General features: G+C 40.0%; 2 protein-coding genes across 11 annotated transcripts in view; one reads left to right on the forward strand and one right to left on the reverse strand.

The window, feature by feature from the left end:
- Positions 1–8,126, forward strand: part of mark4b (MAP/microtubule affinity-regulating kinase 4b) — a 56,200-nt gene extending 48,074 nt beyond the window's left edge. For 5 of the 9 annotated variants that reach the window (XM_061781347.1, XM_061781345.1, XM_061781346.1 and 2 more), the window contains one exon: positions 3,830–8,126. In XM_061781347.1, coding sequence (XP_061637331.1) covers positions 3,830–4,166 — 337 coding nt within the window. In that variant the 3' untranslated portion in view covers positions 4,167–8,126. The other 4 variants (XM_061781350.1, XM_061781351.1, XM_061781349.1 and 1 more) reach the window with 4 other exon arrangements.
- Positions 8,127–9,189: 1,063 nt separating this feature from the next.
- Positions 9,190–17,539, reverse strand: ckmb (creatine kinase, muscle b). 2 transcript variants are annotated; one of them, XM_061781362.1, is made up of 9 exons: positions 17,381–17,539; positions 15,994–16,106; positions 14,662–14,758; positions 14,428–14,582; positions 14,069–14,201; positions 11,673–11,844; positions 10,703–10,826; positions 10,280–10,469; positions 9,190–9,591 (listed from the first exon to the last, which is right to left on the reverse strand). In XM_061781362.1, the coding sequence occupies exons 2-9, from the start codon at positions 16,084–16,086 to the stop codon at positions 9,413–9,415; spliced, it is 1,143 nt and encodes a 380-aa protein (XP_061637346.1). In that variant the 5' UTR covers positions 16,087–16,106; positions 17,381–17,539; the 3' UTR covers positions 9,190–9,412. The 2 variants fall into 2 exon arrangements, with proteins under 2 accessions (XP_061637346.1, XP_061637347.1); XM_061781363.1 differs by having other exon boundaries at positions 17,373–17,397.
- Positions 17,540–18,555: the final 1,016 nt, after the last annotated feature.

The raw sequence follows: 18,555 nt of genomic DNA on the forward strand, positions 1-18,555 counted from the left end.
ATATACTTTACATGTTGTGTAATTAATGTTCACTTGATTGAAGCATTTCATTTTCAGTAAGAAAAGACTTCAACAATTAAGTCATCACAAAATTACCTGCCCAGTCATTATTTAAAATGTAGGTAATGTAAACTAATTTAGGTGGAAGATGTATTATTTTTAGAATATAAAAAAGTCACATTTTTAGAAGGAAAAAAATATTTTCGAGAAAAAATTTCAATTTTTTTCAAGGGTCTTTTTTTTCTCTAGAAAAAAATATTTGTTGAGGAGACGAAAGTATATTATTAGAACACATTCATAAATTTAATTTAAAAAACGAGCTCAGGGTGTGGCGGCATGGTGAACGAATGGTTTCACATCTGCCTCACAGTTCTGAGGACCGGGGTTCAAATCCCGGCCCCGCCTGTGTGGAGTTTACATGTTCTCCCCGTGCCTGCGTGCGTTTTCTCTGGGCACTCCGGTTTCCTCCCACATCCCAAAAACATGCATGGTAGGTTGATTGAAGACTCTAAATTGCCCTTAAGTGTGAATGTGTGCGCGAATGGTTGTTTGTTTATATGTGCCCTGCGATTGGCTGGCGACCAGTTGAGTGTGTACACCGCCTCTCGCCCGAAGATGGCTGGGATAGGCTCCAGCACGCCCGCGACCCTTGTGAGGATAAGTGGTATGGAAAATGGATGGAGAAGTCAGGGTGTTGGGGGAGTTGCATTTTTTCCAAGGGGGGAAAAAAAAAGATTTTTAGGAGAAAATGAGTCACAATTGTAGTGGGGGAAAAAAGTTAGATATTTGGGAGACAAGCAGTCCGAATTTGTCATAATCTTATAAGAATAGTATTATTTTCTTCATTATAGATGGTGATCTTTTTTCTAAAACAAATGTATGGCGTCTATTTTAAGTTAGAAAATGTTTTCCTACACCAGATAAGCATCCAGTCGTAGCAAAGCTTTAATGCACAAAGTGCTCCTTTTGTTTGCTAAAACTTGTTTTGTGTGTTTCCTCTCAGTGTCTCAGGCTAAGAGCAGCAGGTAACATTAGCTCATGTTAGTTAGCCGTGTTGTGGCTGACCACCTGGTGAAAATAATAATCCTTATTTTCACATCTTAAACCTCCTTTTTCACCCTCTTTAGACGTGCTGTAGAAAATGGTCATGAGGAAAAGTTACATATTCATTCAGTGTAAAAATGACTCAGAAAATAGTGCATTTTCTCAAATAGTGGACAGACTCTGCCAGCACCTGCACAGCAGACGCGGCATCTGTAAAGCTGACGTATGTAATACAGATATCAAAATATATTTTATATAATAATTTATATATTATGCTATTTAAAATATATACATCGTATGTAAAATGTAGAAAAATGTGTTAATATACATATTGATAAAGATGTATTATGTTGTTTTATAACGTTATGATTTTGTTTTTGCTTATTTTGTTTTATTTATATTTTTAGCGATGCACCGCAATTTCGGCCGCTGAAATGTTACGGCTCAAACGGAAATAGCCCACTGAAGTATTTCGGCTGAATAGCCCAAAAGTGCATTTTCTGTTTCGGACTGAAAGAAAAAGTCTTTCAGTCCCACCGAAATTTAAATACTGAAATAACGTATCATACAGTGGGTACGGAAAAAGTATTCAGACCCCCTTAAATATTTCACTCCGTTATATTGCAGCCATTTGCTAAAATCATTTTAAGTTATTTTTTTCCTCATTAATGTACACACCATTTGGAAATGTTTGCAGATTTCTTAAAAAAGAAAAACAGATATCACACAGCCATAAGTATTCAGACCCTTTGCTCAGTATTTAGTAGAAGCACCCTTTTGAGCTAATACAGCCATGAGTCTTTTTGGAAATGATGCAACAAGTTTTTCACACATGGATTTGGGGATCGTCTGCCATTCCTCCTTGCAGATCTTCCCCAGTTCTGTCAGGTTGGATGGTGAATGTTGGTGGACAGCCATTTTCAGGTCTCTCCAGAGATGCTCAATTGGGTTTAAATCAGGGCACTGGCTGGGCCATTCGAGAACAGTCACGGAGTTGTTCTGAAGCCACTCTGTTATTTTAGCTGTGTGCTTAGGGTCATTGTCTTGTTGGAAGGTGAACCTTTGGCCCAGTCTGAGGTCCTGAGCACTCTGGAGAAGGTTTTTGTCCAGGATATTCCTGCACTTGGCCGCATTCATCTTTTCTTTGATTGCAACCAGTCTCCCTGTCCCTGCAGCTGAAAAACACCCCCACAGCATGATGCTGCCACCACCATGCTTCACTGTTGGGACTGTATTGGACAGGTGATGAGCACTGCCTGGTTTTCTCCACACATGCCACTTAGAATTAAGGCCAAAAAGTTCTATCTTGGTCTCATCAGACCAGAGAATCTTATTTCTCACCATCTTGGAGTTCTAAGGGTGTTTTTATTAGCAAACTACATGCGGGCTTTCATGTGTCTTTCACTGAGGAGAGACTTCCGTCGGGCCACTCTGCCATAAAGCCCCGACTGGTGGAGGGCTGCAGTGATGGTTGACTTTGTAGAACATTCTCCCAACTCCATCTCTGGAGCTCAGCCACAGTGATCTTTGGGATCTTCTCTACCTCTCTCACCAAGGCTCTTTTCCCCCAATTGCTCAGTAAAGGCCGGACGGCCAGCTCTAGGAAGGGTTCTGGTTGTCCCAAACGTCTTCCATTTCAGTATTATGGCGGCCACTGTGCTCTTAGGAACATTAAGTGCAGCAGAAATTTTTTTGTAACCTCTGACAGATCTGTGCCTTGCCACAATTCTGTCTCTGAGCTCTTCAGGTAGTTCCTTTGACCTCTTTATTCTCATTTGCGCTGACATGCACTGTGAGCTGTAAGGTCTTATATATACAGGTGTGTGGCTTTCCTAATCAAGTCCAATCAGTGTAATCAAACACAGCTGGACTCCAATGAAGGTGTAAAACCATCTCAAGGATGATCAGAAGAAATGGACAGCCCCCGAGTTAAATATATGAGTGTCCCAGCAAAGGGTCTGAATACTTATGGCTGTGTGATATTTCAGTTTTTCTTTTTTAAGAAATCTGCAAAAATTTCAACATTTTTATGGATTAGAGACAGTGGCACTGAAGAGACAACAGGACGCAGAGCTGGAGGTGTCGGAAATGAAGATGTTGAGGTTCGCTCTAGGAGTGACCAGGTTGGATAGGATTAGAAATGAGCTCATCAGAGGGACGGCCAAGGTTCGATGGTTTGGAGGCAAAAGTTAGAGAGAGCAGACTTCGATGGTTTGGACACGTGCACAGGAGAGAGAGTGAGTATAATGGTAGAAGGATGATGAAGATGGAGCTGCTAGGCAAGAAAGCTTGAGGAAGAACAAAGAAAGAGAAGGTTGATGGATGTCGTGAGGGAAGATGAGGACAGTTGGTGTTAGAGAGGAGGATGCAGGAGATAGGCTCTCATGGAAAAGGATGACGCGCTGTGGCGACCCCTAACGGGACAAGCCGAAAGGAAAAGAAGAGAATATATTTTATATAGTATAAATAAATGAATACCATTAAATATGCATTACAATTATTTAAAATGCACTGTATATACAAAATAAAATATAGCATTAATAAAGTTTATATAAATCTGCTGTGTAGCGCCTAGTACTCTGCAGTTAAGTATATGAAACCCCTTGGTTAGTATACGAGCAAATGCTTTTACCTTATAGAAGTACTTTATTTAAATGTAACTAATATGTGATGTTAATATATTTTTCTTCTTTCTTTCCCTCCATCAAACGCATCCTAACTCACCTAACCTGCATTCGCCCCTCCCCCTCTCAACCTGTCACCACCCCCATCCCATGTGGTGCAGTCGCCATCTATCTGGGCATCAGAAAGCGTCCGAGCAGCCCCGGACCCCCCGATGCGGCTGGGATGTGAGGGTGCGCAGCCCCCGCGACCCGGCCGAGGTGGTCCTGGCTCTGCGGGAGGCGGCCCAGGGTTGCGGCTGCCAGGTCCACCTGGCGGGCCCCTTCCTGTTGTCCTGCACGCACGGAGCAGCCGGGGCCCGCGTGGCCTTTGAGGCCGAAGTGTGCCAGCTGCCCGGCGGGCCGGCGCAGAGCAGCGGTGTGCGCTTCAAGCGCCTCTGGGGGGCGCCGCTCGCCTTCAGGGACATCGCCACCAAAGTGTCCAAGGAGCTGGAGCTCTGAGGGCTGCGCGCGGGGACTAAGTCTGTAATGAGGGAAGAAGATGAGGGCGCAAACTCCTTGCGGTGCGTCCGCCAAAGACCCTCATTCTGTGTCCCACCTTGAACTGCTGTAAACAAACAAAAAGAGAACTACACACACACAATTTATTTCATCATGTTTGACTGATCAGCTACCAACGAGTGTTAGGACCACATTCAAAACAACAACAAAATACTCATTATACAACCACAAAAAAACTCAATCTTAGGAGACTAAAGTCATATTCTTCCAGGAAAAAAAAGATATCTCATGAGAATACGCAAATTATATTAAAGGACAGAAATATTGTATTTTTCCAAGAAAAAAACAATTTCTTGAAATTAAAAAAGACAATAATTTGGGTATTGTCATAGGTTTTTTTGAGAAATTATGACATAATCGCAAGTGGATTTAAAATAATTGTAAAAAAACAATAAAATAAAGTTTAGACAATGCAGAATTTTATTAGAATATTGTATTCTTTCTTGGAGGGAAAAAAAATAAGATTTTGTTGGCGAGAAAACAAGAAATATTGAGAATAATGTTTGTTGCGGGAAAAGAAAATTGTATTTCTTTGAAGAAAAATTTATTTTAGGAAAGAAAAACAAGTCATCTTTGGAAAATAAAATGGTTTTCTTTTTTTTTGAGAAGAAAGGTTGTTTTTTTTAATCGCAAAACTTGAGAATAGTCCTTGTTTTGAGAAAAACAAAAGATAATTGCATTGGAGGGAGAATAAAATCTGATAAAAATTGGTCTGAGGATTTGTTCAAGAAAGTCTTAATATTCCTCTAATAAAGTGTTGGTTTTAGGAGGGAAAGTCATGTTTGTCAGAAAAGAATTCCCATTTAAAATGACTTTTTCTTCATTAAAAAATGACTTTATTCTCAATAAGATTCCCCCCCCCCCCCCCCCCCCACACACACACACACACACACACAAAAGAGACTTATAATTATGTAAAAGGCAGCACAGTGGAAGTGGTTAGCACACCCTGCCCCACAGTTCTGAGGACCCAGGTTCAAATCTAGCCTAGCCTGTGTGGAGTTTGCATGTTCTCCCCGTGCCTGCGTGGGTTTTCTCCGGGCACTCCGCTTTCCTCCCACATCCCAAAAACATGCATGGTAGCTTGATTGAAGACTCTAAATTGCCCGTAAGTGCAAATGTGAGAGCCAATGGTTGGTTGGATTATATGTGCCCTGCGATTGGCTGGCAACCAGTCCAGGGTGTACCCCACCTGTCACCCGAAGATAGCTGGGATAGGCTCCAGCGTGCCCACGACCCAAGTGAGGAGAAGCGGTACGGAAAATGGATGGATGGAAAATGATGTAAGATCCCAACTTTATTCTGGGCATATATTTTTTGTTCGTTTCAATGTGGCCCTAATACTTGTTCATAATTAGGTATGATATTTTATTTTCAAATAGATTTCGCATCATTCCTTTTTGAAGCGCTGCTATTTATGGTCACATTTATCAACTTTATTGATAAAAAGCACGGACAGACAGCAAACATTGTGTGTAGCAGGTCCTGAGGTAGCAATGATGTACTCTGACCGCCAACTTCGAGAGGGTAACATTCAGTGAACACAGTTCTACTCTCACCCTCGCAAATACAGTACTTCCTCTTCCTATTGTAGTTTTTTTTTGTTGTTTGCTGAGTGGGATGGATTTCATGGTTCACACTCGCACACCTTTGGCCACCTAGCATCGCAATGTTAGCATTCAATTAGAATTTAACAAATCTGCAAAGTTTACCTTTTTGCGTTAATGATATTCCATCGTCGTCAATCCAAGCGTTCAATTGGACTTTTATGATGTATTTGCCTTTCGCTACCTGGCATCGCAATGTTAGCATTAGCATACAAATGCTGTTTAACATTAAAAATAAATATTGGATGTAATTTGCTGTCATTGTCTTAAAGTTGAGAGCAAGCATCCACCCAAATTTCTGTGATGTACTTATTGGTTAAAGGTACCATATTTTACTAAACCAACTTTTTCTCGTATTTGGGATGTTATTTTGGCTCTATGGTGCCTCAGTAAATATTTTAAACATGGATTAAAATTGTCCCAGCATTCCAGAGACGTTTTTCTGCTGAGAGGCCTGAAATCGGGTCATCCAAATTTCTCAAGCTTATCTACGTCAATAGCGAAGATCTCCGCCTATCTCTCCGCCCCCGAACCAGCGCTGTCAACATAACATACATTTGCGCTCACAAGTAGTGAGGGTTGGGTCTTTTACACGGAAGCAACCAATCAGAGGAAAGGGGGTGTTCTTAGCCAAATATGGACAAAGCAGATACAAAACTGTTGTCAAAATAGTAGTAGCTGTCAGAGGGGGCTTTTCTGGACTCTAGTATAACAAAACCAAGGTGTTTTTCGAAATTAAATGGACTTTTTATACTAAGTCCATGTTAGAGAGTCACTCTATGAACCTTTAATGCTCGTACATCTTTGGCTACCTAGCACTGCAACGTTAGCATTAACACACAAAAGCTGTTAAATGTAAAAAAAAAAAAAATATTATATATATATATATATAAGAAAAATGGGACAACATATACCATCTCCAAGCAGTTAATAAGTGTCAAAACCGATCGCTGTGGTGTATTTGTTGGTTAACACTAACACACAAATTTTGCTGCCTAGCATCACAATGTAGGTATTAGCACACTAATGTTGTTAAAACTTATAAAAATATCCGAAATATGAGACGTGATATCCTGTCATCTTCTCCAAGCAGTTGCCAAGCGTCTAATCCGATTGCTGTAATGTATTTGTTGGTAAATACCAACACCACACCTTTTGCTGCCTAGCTTCCCAATGTTAGCATTAGCACACAAATGCTATTCAACATAAGATAACAATATTGGGTGTTTTCAACAATTAAATGATATCCCATCATGGTCTTAAAGCTTACTACCAATCTGAATGCTGTGATGTATTTGTTGGTTCACGATCACCCAAGCCTCCAATCAGATTGCTGCGATTCATGTGTTGGTTTGTACACCTTTCGCTATGTAGCACAACGTTAGAATTAAGACGCAAATGCTATTTAACGTAAAAGAATATACAAAATATCTGATGTGAAATCATTTTACCACAGTTAGCAAGCGTCCAATCCACAGCTATACCAGCGCGCCGTAGCAGCCCGGCTAAGCTACGTGCCTACGTTGCGGCCCCATCGTACAATCAATGCATATACATTGAAAATAAGTCATAACTTGTTCATTTCTCAAGCGATTTTCATGACGTTTACTATGTTATCGTGCCGTCCACAGACATGGAATGCGCCGCCACTTTGTCCCAACCAGCTTTAACGTCGCCTTAAGCACGCAGCTCAAAGGGGTGTGTCGTATCTACCTATTGTTCATATTTATGGTTAAGTCCAATTGCTGAGACTGGTCCCTAGACTCCTAACAGCCACTAGGGGGCATATTTGTGTGCTATCTGGAAAGTTCTATGATAGACTGTGATGTATGAACATGTTGTTATAATCATCCCGTTTTTTTTGTCGTTTCGGATTTGAACATTCATGTAAAAATTCTCAGGTAATTAAAGTCAGTACTATAAAAAAAAAAAAATAAGCAGCTCAGAAACGTTTATGAACGTAGCATTGCACTACACAATGCTACAGTACTACCTGGACAACAACACATCGTTCTGCGGGTGTAACAAAGGAATGATGATCTGCGTTAAAGGCGTGTGACTGTCAACCACTGAAAAGACAAAAAGCTTCAAGTGTCAGTATGTGGCTGGTCTTCAGCTGGTGCCTGAAGACATCAAGCTGTGATTTTTCTTTTCTTTCTTCTTTTTCTTTCGGGCCTCCAGGACATCACTTTAGCGCCTTTTGTAGCCATCACAGTTTTTAATTTATGGAGTGAGCTGCAGTCCTCAAAACATCACGTGTGACAAATAAAGACTTTCAACTGCTGATATTTCAGATTGCCTTTTTTAATGTCTTGTTTTATCTGGGATAGAAATTAGCTTATTAGTTAATTTGCCTTCAGCTAACGCAAAAACAAACGCTGCAATCTTCGTTCCTAGCTTTATTGCATTGCTCGGACCATGGATACATCTGTATGTTAATGTTAGCAAATCTGTCTCACAGCAATTTAGAGTCTTCAATTAACCTACCATGCATGTTTTTTGGGATGTGGGAGGAAACCGCCTCTCACCTGAAGTCAGCTAGGATATGCTCCAGCTCACTTGTGACACTAATGAGGACTATAATGAGCGCTTTAGAAAATGGATGGATGTGCAGACAGATACATAGTTGTAGTAGAGTTGTTGTTGATTTTTAGGGCTGGAGATAGGGATGTAAAAAAGACAAAAAAGTAGAAATGTGACTGAGGGTGTGAGAAAAAGTGATTTTTTTTTTTCCACAATTGACACTATAGGTCAGTCATTATTGCCAAATCTAAATTGTTACAAATGACTTCCTCTAGTTGATAATGTAATGTTAATGACTCAAAAAGAAATTGTTTTAAATTATTTTATTTATTTTGTTTGCTTTTTTAAATCACAGCTTGTCCTGAATTCAGTTCAATGGAGTCTCAGCAGGCGGCACGGTGACCGACTCGTTAGAGCATCTGCCTCACAGTTCTGAGGACCGGGGTTCAATCCCCGCCCCCGCCTGTGTGGCGTTTGCATGTTCTCCCCGTGTTTGTGTGGGTTTTCTCCGGGCACTCCGGTTTCCTCCCACATCCCAAAAAACATGCATAGTAGGTTAATTGAAGTCTCTACATTGCCCCTAGGTGTGAATGTGAATGTGAGTGCAAATGGTTGTTTGTTTGTATGTGCCCTGCGATTGGCTGGCAACCAGTTCAGGGTCAGGGTGTACCCCCGCCTCCTGCCCGATGATAGCTGGGATAGGCTCCAGCACTCCCGCAACCCTTGTGAGGAGAAGCGGCTCAGAAAATGGATGGAGTCTCAGCAAGAAAATGTCTTACGTTTTGTGGTGTGGTTAACATTCAGTAAGCATAAAAGAAATCAAGACAAAGTAGTTTGTTTTTGAATGGGGCTTTTGTTTATTAGTCCAGTTCTAATTTACAACCAGAGAAATAGTGAGCGGATGGATTGATCCCAGGATGTGACAGAGGAGAAAGGAAAGGAAGGGAGGATACTGATGTTGTCCAAAGACAAACAGGCTTCATTTTGGTTTTGTTTTTTTATATAAAAAACAACAACAACACAGGCAGTCACCGCAGGGGTTGTTGGTCTTTTCATTTACTTCTGGGCGGGGATCATGCCGTCGATGGACTCGCCCTTCTCCAGCTTCTTCTCCATCTCCACCATCAGCTTGACGCCATCCACCACCAGCTGAACCTGGTCCACCTCGGAAGATCCCAGACGATCGGCGTTGGAGATGTCGAACACGCCGCCCACAGAGGCCGTGTCCACGCCACCTGGAGGCCAGAAGAAAGGTCAAGTTCAGTGGATCACCACGCTCCAAACGCTTACGGTTGAGCACGCGGAAAATTTGCATTTTATACGGGAAAAGGTGGGTTTTTAAAACGGGATGTAATGTGGGAAAAAAGCTTTCAAATGTTTTTGAAAGTAAGATTTTGGGGGAACCCGGCTCTTCAGAAATGTGAGGCAGATGTGCTAACCAGTCGGTCACCATGAATTTATCTTCTTAAGAAAATCTTATTTTTGAAAGGAAAACAGGTTGGATTGTGGATGACATACCTTATAGGGTGTAGTTGGATTTTTCAGGGAAAACATTATTTATTCAATTGTTTTTGTAGGAAATTTGGGATTTTAGTTTTATAATGGAAAAAAGTCAAAAGTCACTTTTTTGAAAATATTTGTTTTCAATAAAACCTTTTTCAGATATATATATATATATATATATATATATATATATATAAACATATATTGGGTGGGGGTCACTGTTGAATTTTTCAGATTTTTTTTTTGCCCTATTCAAAAGGAAAAAAATTGATCTTTTGAACAAATTACTTTCTAAAATTGTATTATTTTGATCAAAATAGTTTGTTTAATGGCACACGAAGCTGTAGCTGGCCACTGGACGCCGGGACGGGCCAGTGTGAAGAAAACCCAAGCGAAGGGAGCCCCGATCCAGGCTCGTACCTGTGCCGCGCTTCTGCAGGCGCAGTCTGGTGAGGATCTCCTCGAACTTGGGGTGCGTGCTGAGCTTGGGCAGCTTGACGTGGACGCCACCGCGCAGGCCGGTGCCCAGGTTGGAGGGGCACGTGAGGATGAAGCCCAGGTGCTCGTTCCACATGAAGCCATGGTTGTGCTTCTTGAAGATCTCCTCGATCTGAGCCCACCAAGGAAAGCCAATCAGTCACCATATTCAGTCTCATTCTTTTTATTACGATCACCTGACCAATTATTTAGTCATGACCATTCGAATTGTACTATTCATTAATTTATCGATTTTTAATCCGAGAAGCCGATGACTCATGACCGTGACAGCTTCGGCTGAGTCAGTGAGAGAAAAGAAAGTGACTTGTCTTTTGTAGCTTGTTGTTGTTGTTAATTTTGGTTTACCTTCTGCAGACCAACGCAGAAGCGTCTGAACACTTCTTTCATGTTGCCCCCCTTCTGCATGGCGATGACGCGCAGGTGGTCCTCCTCGTTCACCCACACCAGGAACGTCTTGTTGTCGTTGTGCCTGCACCACCGAAATCAGCCTCACTAACCAGCTTAGTGTTTCCCAACCTTTGTTTTAGCCAAGGCACAGATTTTACACGGGAAAAATCTCACAGCACAACATCAAACGAAAGTGTCACAAAGAGTAAAGTGAATACTGAAGGAATCAGGAGCTCATCTCAATTCACTTTTTCAATTCATAAAGATAAGCAGTTTTCTTTTTCTTTTTTTTTTTTTTTTTTTTAGAAAAAAGTTGGTTTTTTTCTCGAAAAATGTAGTCTTTTCTTCACTGCCACACAGAGGACAGCAGGAGAAGCTCAAAGTTGGAGCACAAAACTCCAAAAAGTAGGATTTCTTTTCCAAGAATAAATTTTCCCCCCCCCAAGGACATTATTTAAAATTTTTGATTTTATTTATTGTTAGAAAGCCATTTTTGTTAAGAATGAAATTGGAATTAATTTTTTTCCAAGAAAAATCACAGCCAAGGCTGGGGTGGGGGTTCATGCGACCTGGGGGCCAGGATTCATTTGGAAAAAAATTTGTTTTTTTAAATGGACGTAATGTTATAAAAACAAGTGTTGTTGTTGTTTATTTATAAAGTTGGACTAAAGAAAAGTCAGATTTTTGATAGAAAAACATGATTTTTTTGGAGGTGGATTTTTACAAGAAAACATTGGATTTTAAGGGGGGGGGGGGAAATTTTCCAAGGAATTTTGAGGAATTTATCATTTCAATTTTCTGCCTGTCACTATATGTCACTGGCATAGATAAGCAAACAACGATACAGTATTTGTGACCAATTCCACAGTGGTTGAGAATCGTTGCTCAAGAGGGTTAACAGAGACAAGAGCGCCGGGTTTCCGCTCACCAGATGCCCCTGGCGTCGGGCCAGTCGCGGGCCATGCCGGCGCATGTCAGCAGCGGGGACACGGGCTTGTCAAACAGGAAGTGGTCGGCGATCAGCTGCTCCTGCTCGGCGTCGGTCATGCCGTCCAGGGGGTAGTACTTGCCCTTGAACTCGCCCTCCAGGCTGGCCAGGGCTGCATGGCGGAGGAACACAGGGAGGCGGGACAACGTTAGCACTATTTGTTTTAGCACTTGTGTTGGCGCTTGTGTTAGCATTTTTAGTGCTTGCGTAAACATTTGTTTTTGCACTTGTGTTGACATTTGGTTTAGTGGTTGTGGACAAAACCTTTGTCCTCGAGGGCCACAATTGATTTTTAAAAGAGGCTCTAAGCAGATATCCATGTTTTGTTCCTAAATACATTAAATATGTTTGAAGATAAGTGTTGAAAACCTATGCAAAGACATAACAATATAGTGCTGAATTGTTGAGATATAGCTTAAGCATCTTTTTCACTGTTTGAATTGTCCTGATTTTGTGGGCGGGGCTAAAGCACATCCCCGGGCAGATACTTTCTAGCGAAAGGTTTCCTCCCCCACTATATAAGTACAAAGTGACGTCATTTCATTTGGCTGCTCAGATGTGAGTTAGCTGTGGTTAGCTCCCTTAACAAGGCCCGTTTACCACTCCAGCGTGCCAGTAGCAAGCTAACGATGGCTGCAGCTCGGTGACGTTTTTTAAGCTCCCAAAAAATTGGGAAATCAAAAAGCGATGGGTTGACTTTTTAAAGACACGCAGATGGCGAGCTGAACAGCAACACCACCAGCTGACTCTTCAGTGCACAATTTTATGGCAGATAGTTTGTAAACTTTCACCAGAGACAACATGTCTTCGCGAGTAACTTGAAACTAGTGAATGGGGCAGTGCCGACTGTCTAACGACCCGGGCTTCCTCCTACCGTCCCGCTGTCGTCGGGGGGCCGTCTTCGGCTGTGACAATATGTCACCAACGATGAGGGTACATTGAGTTGTGTGCTTATTTGATTATATTCCACAATAACTATTGAATTTTGAAGTAGAGCCTCCTAATGTGATTTTACATTGTATAACCTATCACCCCCTCAGTATGTTTGATTCCTTTTGGCGCATCCATTCGACACGCCCGCAGCGTCTGAGAGCTGTTTCAAGTTTTGAAACATGATTTTATATACTTAGTGATTTTGTTTTGAATTATTCATTCAAATTTGGTAAGCTTGTTAACATTACTCTTCTCTGTGGTGTGTCAAATTTACATGACACTTTTTGGTCCTGGTAAGGACCACTTTAGGACAGACAGGTGGACCTGGTCATCAATAAATGTAGTTTAATAAAGTGTGTGGGTGTGTGTGTGTTTATTTTAATATTAAAAAACAATTCCTTATTTACATTTGATCAGTTAGGATTAATTTTATTTAAATTATACAAATATTTATTAATAAAATGTAACATTAAATGTGGACTCGTACATATTCTCAATTGTTTTGTGGATTTTAGTTTTAATATATATTTTTTTATTTTCCCATTTTTTGCAGAAACTGCTTATTGGCGATACTTTACCGCTTATTCACGCCTTTTCATTTATTTGTTTGTTTGTTTATTTAATGGCAATTACAGTGGGTGTCAAATATTCACAGATTTTCACTATTCACAGTCGGGCCCAGTCCCTATCCTGTATGTATTATTAATATAGTTTAATAATAAAATAAGATTCAAGTCCCATTTATTATTTATAATTAATTACATAACGGTTGACTAACAATTATTTATTCGAATAAGTAGGTGAATGTTATATTTATGCATTTATTACTTTTATTTATAATTAGATTATGTTATTTATTTAAGTAAATAATCATTAAATGTATGAAATATTTAATAAAAAAATAAAATTATTAATCTTCATATTTTATTATTTATGTATTGTTGACAGCATTCATCAGCAAATTGTTTTAAAATAAAATATTGATTGTTGTAGTTTATTTTAAGACTAAAAATCTAATTATTTCTCATTTTATGATTAATTGAAATAGAATTAATTCGCCAATTATCTATTAAAATAAATAAAACATTGTTAAACATAGGAATAATCCTTCTCATTTATATATAATCCCAAACAAATCTGACCTTTGTTCGATAAAATATACAGTACATCTAAATTTTATTTGATCATAATTAAGTTGTTTATCACCCCACAATAATTAAATATTACATGTGTAAAATAATTTGTTGAATTAATAAAATAGTATTTTTTTTTCTCTTATTATTTACTATAAACCAATTATCTAATGAAATAAGTGATTTAGAAAAATGAATACATACATTTTAATAAAGCAATTTTCTGGAGAAAAAAAAAAAAAAAAAAAAAAAAGATGTTGAGCTAGTCACCCTCAATGGAGAGCTTCTGGATGCCTCTGCGCTCTCCACGGCTGGTGTGTGGCGGCAGGGTGAAGCCCTTAATGCTGCGGCCGGTACGAACGCGGCTGGACAGAACGTAGTTGGGGTCCAGGTCATCTCCGCCCTGCGGGAACAACAACAAGACCACCAGACACACCATTGATCCACTGTGTCTGCAAAAAAACCTCAAATCTAACCAAGATGAAATATCAACTCAAATCTAGGCAAAACATGCGCAAGACCGTTTTACTTGCTTCAAGCATTATGTTCCTTTCAAATGTGAATAATGCAGTATGACGAAATTTTGTCAAAAAAATATCCAAATGTTTCCTGTTCTAATGGCAACTCGCCTTCAGGTTCTCGAAGTTCAGGTCAGTCTTGTGCTTGTCATTGGGTCCGTATCCGTTGTGACGGTCGGAGATGACGGGGTCCAGCAGGTCCTTGAAGATCTCGTAGCACTCCTCGTCGCCGGCCACGCAGCCCACCGTCATGATGAAGGGGTGTCCTGAGGAGGAGGAGGAGGAGGAGGATGAGGATGACGAGGTTTATGGTTTCAACAGAACCGCGTTGGGAGCGCCGCTTACCGGGGTTGTCCACACCAGTCTGGATGACGTCATCCACGGTGAAGCCGCTGGGGGTGGACTTGCCCCTCAGCTTGCCGTAGATCTCCTTGGTCAGCACCTGCATGGAGGAAGACACCAGCCAATCTGTATTCACTATAAACGCCGATAGTTTTCATGCATATACGCTCACATTTTCCCCTTTGACTGTGTTGCATTAAAATCAATGCAAATTATAATTCAATTATAATAAATGTTTTAAATAATTGGAATATTTCAAACGTTTTCATTTGTTAAATATCTTTAAAATGTTTACCTTATTAAAATCATTATCTTTTTATTTGCTTTTTTTCTGCCCCCCATGAAATTTCAAATAATCAATGCATAAAATACTGAAACATGCACCTGTTGTGTAAATTAAAGTTATGCTGAAATAAAAAGCCACTGTGGGTGTTGTTTAAAGTGATCCGCATATATTTTTTAAAAAACAAACAGCTTTCAATAAACCCCTAAAATTGATTTTTTTTCTCTTGTTTCTCCCTCTTACTATAAACTTACTATCAAATATAACAGCTAAAATAAGTTTTAAATCAGCATTTTGTGTTAGAAGGAAGTTGTTGATGGCTTGAAATTGTGAAAACATTTTGTTTTTTTCTGATGTATTTTAATGAGTAGTGATTATGCTCTGAAATTGTGTCTTTCAATATACACGCATCCTTGTTACTAAAAATGTTTTAGCCATCATCAAGCTAATCGCGCTGACCTGTTAACGCATCTATTTTTCATATTTTTTGAATGTTTTCAGCTGTCACTCAAATCAATACAACCCTGTTACTCATATTATCAGAGAAAGAAGTTTTTCTTATTTTATGAAGTTTTTCTTATTTTATGATATAGCTAAGTTAGCATAGCAGCTAACACAGCTAGCATATCAAAAACTCATAACATTAGCATTGATTTGCAACCCTGTTACTGTGCAATAATACAAAAATGTAATTAGTATTCAATTGAAATGTAACTTTAAAAATAGATTTTTTTTCAGCAATGTTTTGGAAATCTATGTTTTTCAAGTGCCTGAGAAGCCTATTTGTGACAAGGTTGCGCCAAGCACAGAAAAATATATCATATGAGAAATAAGATATATCATACAAACCTTACCAGTTTTTAACATAACAAAAAAATATAAACTAAATGGTGAATTATTAAAAAATGCTAGTGCCTAAATTGTCCTCCAATTCTAGAATGAGCCTACGACTCTACTGCAACACAACCATGATCCTTGAAGAGCGCCACTTTCTGGACCGTATACACTATGTTGTGTGCGTGTCTGTTTGTGTGTGTGTGTGTGTGTGTTACCTTGGCCATATGGTTGTTGTGCTGGGACAGATCGGGGTATTCGTCGTCCACCGAGAACTTCATCTTGTAGTCGTTGTGACAATTTTTGGCCATGGCTGCGATTCCTGCTCCAACTGTAACACAATATGTTCATATATTCAGGATTCTTACCCATTTATGACATATGAGCGCATTATTTTTCTGGGGATGAGGCACCCCGAGCATTGTCTGAGGCTTCCCTGAGTGCTTCGAGTGCTTTGTTGACGAATCTTCGGGTAAAAAGGAGAAACCTTCTCATTATCCGCTAACTTCGCTCCCTCGTTCTGTTTCTGCGTCATCTTTCTGATTGGTGGATCCCATTAAGGGTTTGCGAAAAGTCAAAGGTATCGCTCTCTCACACTCACTCTATCAATGTCTTTCTCAGCTGTGCCGTTTAACCCTCCCCCCAAGAAAGGATTATTAATAGTCTCAAAGCCCCCCAACCCCACCTCACAACACCTCCTGCAGCGGCACTAAAAAGGAAAGGCAATGTGTGCAAGTGCATCTGTTTCATGTCGTCCAAAATTCAATTAAATTAAAAGCACAGGCAGAGATTCTCACATTTCCCCCCTGTGTTAATTATGGTTTTAAATAATACACAGCAATTCTTAATATATTAGTCAGTGAAACATAAAAAAGAAAAATATTTTTTAATCTAACGTTCAAATTTTTATAATTTTTCTAGATTGAACAACTATTTCGATCATTCTGTTGCAATAAAATCATTGGTATTTACAATGAAATAATTAAAAGATATGTGCTTTTTACAAATGTTTTTTTTACTTTAATGGATAAAAATAATTGCAATTTTAGAATTAAATAATTACAATAATTCTATAAAATATTATTTGTACTTTCAAGCATTCAAATAATTGAAATAATATTAAATAATAACATGTTTCGATAATTCTTTTCACTATTTTTATTTTCACATTCACATTATTTTATATTGTTTTTAAATGCATTTTTTAAAAACGTTTTAGCAACTTTTAAAAACGCTTTTTTGTATTCATGCATATATGTAATGCAAATTTTAATTTAATTTTTAATTCAATGCAAAGTTAAAACTACATTGAATACTTAGATTTTAACCACTGGGATGATTTTACATGCTTCCGTTAAGGTTCTGTCTCGTTTTCTGTCAAACTGCATGAAGTAAAAACCTCAAAGCAAGTCAAGCAAAAATCACATTTGAGGACTTGACACACGGGCATTAGGAACATGTATCAAGTTCCCATTTTTGTTTTTTGCATCACCAGCTTTAAGCACATCCAATTCTCCAAAATTCGATAAAATCAATCAAAATATGATTTCTGTCATTTTCAGGACAAACACAAGACTAAAATTGTAACATAACTGACATTGTTACCTGCTCAGGAGGAAACAAAGACGTAACAGATCCCGGGATCAGATCCTGTCCACCAAATGTAGGGGTTGCCCAAGTGTGCCAGGTGTTGGACGCTGACTTTTATAGCGCGACCTCCACCCCGACTGGCTGGGAGGACACGGCCCGCCCTGCTGTGATTGGACGCCGGCGGGCCGGGCGTTGTAAAAGGCAACAAGGAAACATGGTGGGGGCGACAGCTGCAGAGAGAACTCCGAGACCTTTCACCTCGCGGCCTGCCTGGGTCGGCAGGGCCGGTGTGTGCGTGAACGTGTTCTCAACTATAGCCAACCATGTACCTCCACTCATTACCTGTATTAATGGCACCTGTTTGAACTCGTTATCAGTATAAAAGACACCTGTCCACAACCTAGAACAGTCACACTCCAAACTCCACTATGGCCTAGACCAAAGAGCTGTCGAAGGACACAAGAACCTAAATTGTAGACCTGCACCAGACTGGGAAGACTGACTCTGCAATAGGTAAGCAGCTTGGTGTGAAGAAATCAACTGTGGGAGCAATTATTAGAAAATGGAAGACATACAGGACCACTGATAATCTCCCTCGATCTGGGGCTCCACATAAACTGTCACCCCGTGGGGTCAAAATGATCACAAGAACGGTGAGCAAAAATCCCAGAACCACACGGGGGGACTGAGTGAATGACCTGCAGAGAGCTGGGACCAAAGTAACAAAGGCTACCATCAGTAACACACTACGCCGCCAGGGACTCAAATCCTGCAGTGCCAGACGTGTCCCCCTGCTTAAGCCAGTACATGTCCAGCCCTGACTGAAGTTTGCTCGAGAGCATTTGGATGATCCAGAAGAGGATTAGGAGAATGTCATGTGGTCAGATGAAACCAAACTAAAACTTTTTGGTAAAACCTCATTTTTGGAGGAGAAAGAATGCTGAGTTGAATCCAAAGAACACCATACCTACTGTGAAGCCTGGGGGTGGAAACATCATGCTTTGGAGCTGTTTTTCTGCAAAGGGACCAGGACGACTGATCCGTGTCAAATAAAGAATGAATGGGGCCATATAGTGTGAGATTTTGAGTGAAACCCTCCTCCTATCAGCAAGGGCATTGAAGATGAAACATGGCTGGGTGTTTCAGCATGACGATGATCCCAAACACACCGCGCGGGCAATGAAGGAGTG

The sequence above is a fragment of the Phyllopteryx taeniolatus genome, chromosome 8, assembly GCF_024500385.1.
Source record: "Phyllopteryx taeniolatus isolate TA_2022b chromosome 8, UOR_Ptae_1.2, whole genome shotgun sequence".
NCBI classification, from domain to species: Eukaryota; Metazoa; Chordata; class Actinopteri; order Syngnathiformes; family Syngnathidae; genus Phyllopteryx; species Phyllopteryx taeniolatus.

Coding starts and splice junctions, on each gene's coding strand:
- ckmb (XM_061781362.1), bottom strand. CDS start 16,086: ATGGCCAAAAATTGTCACAACGACTACAAGATGAAGTTCTCGGTGGAC. Junction 14,583..14,661: donor GACTGGTGTGGACAACCCCG/GTAAGCGGCGCT, acceptor CCTCCTCCTCAG/GACACCCCTTCATCATGACG. Junction 9,592..10,279: donor CCTGCAGAAGCGCGGCACAG/GTACGAGCCTGG, acceptor TCTGGCCTCCAG/GTGGCGTGGACACGGCCTCT.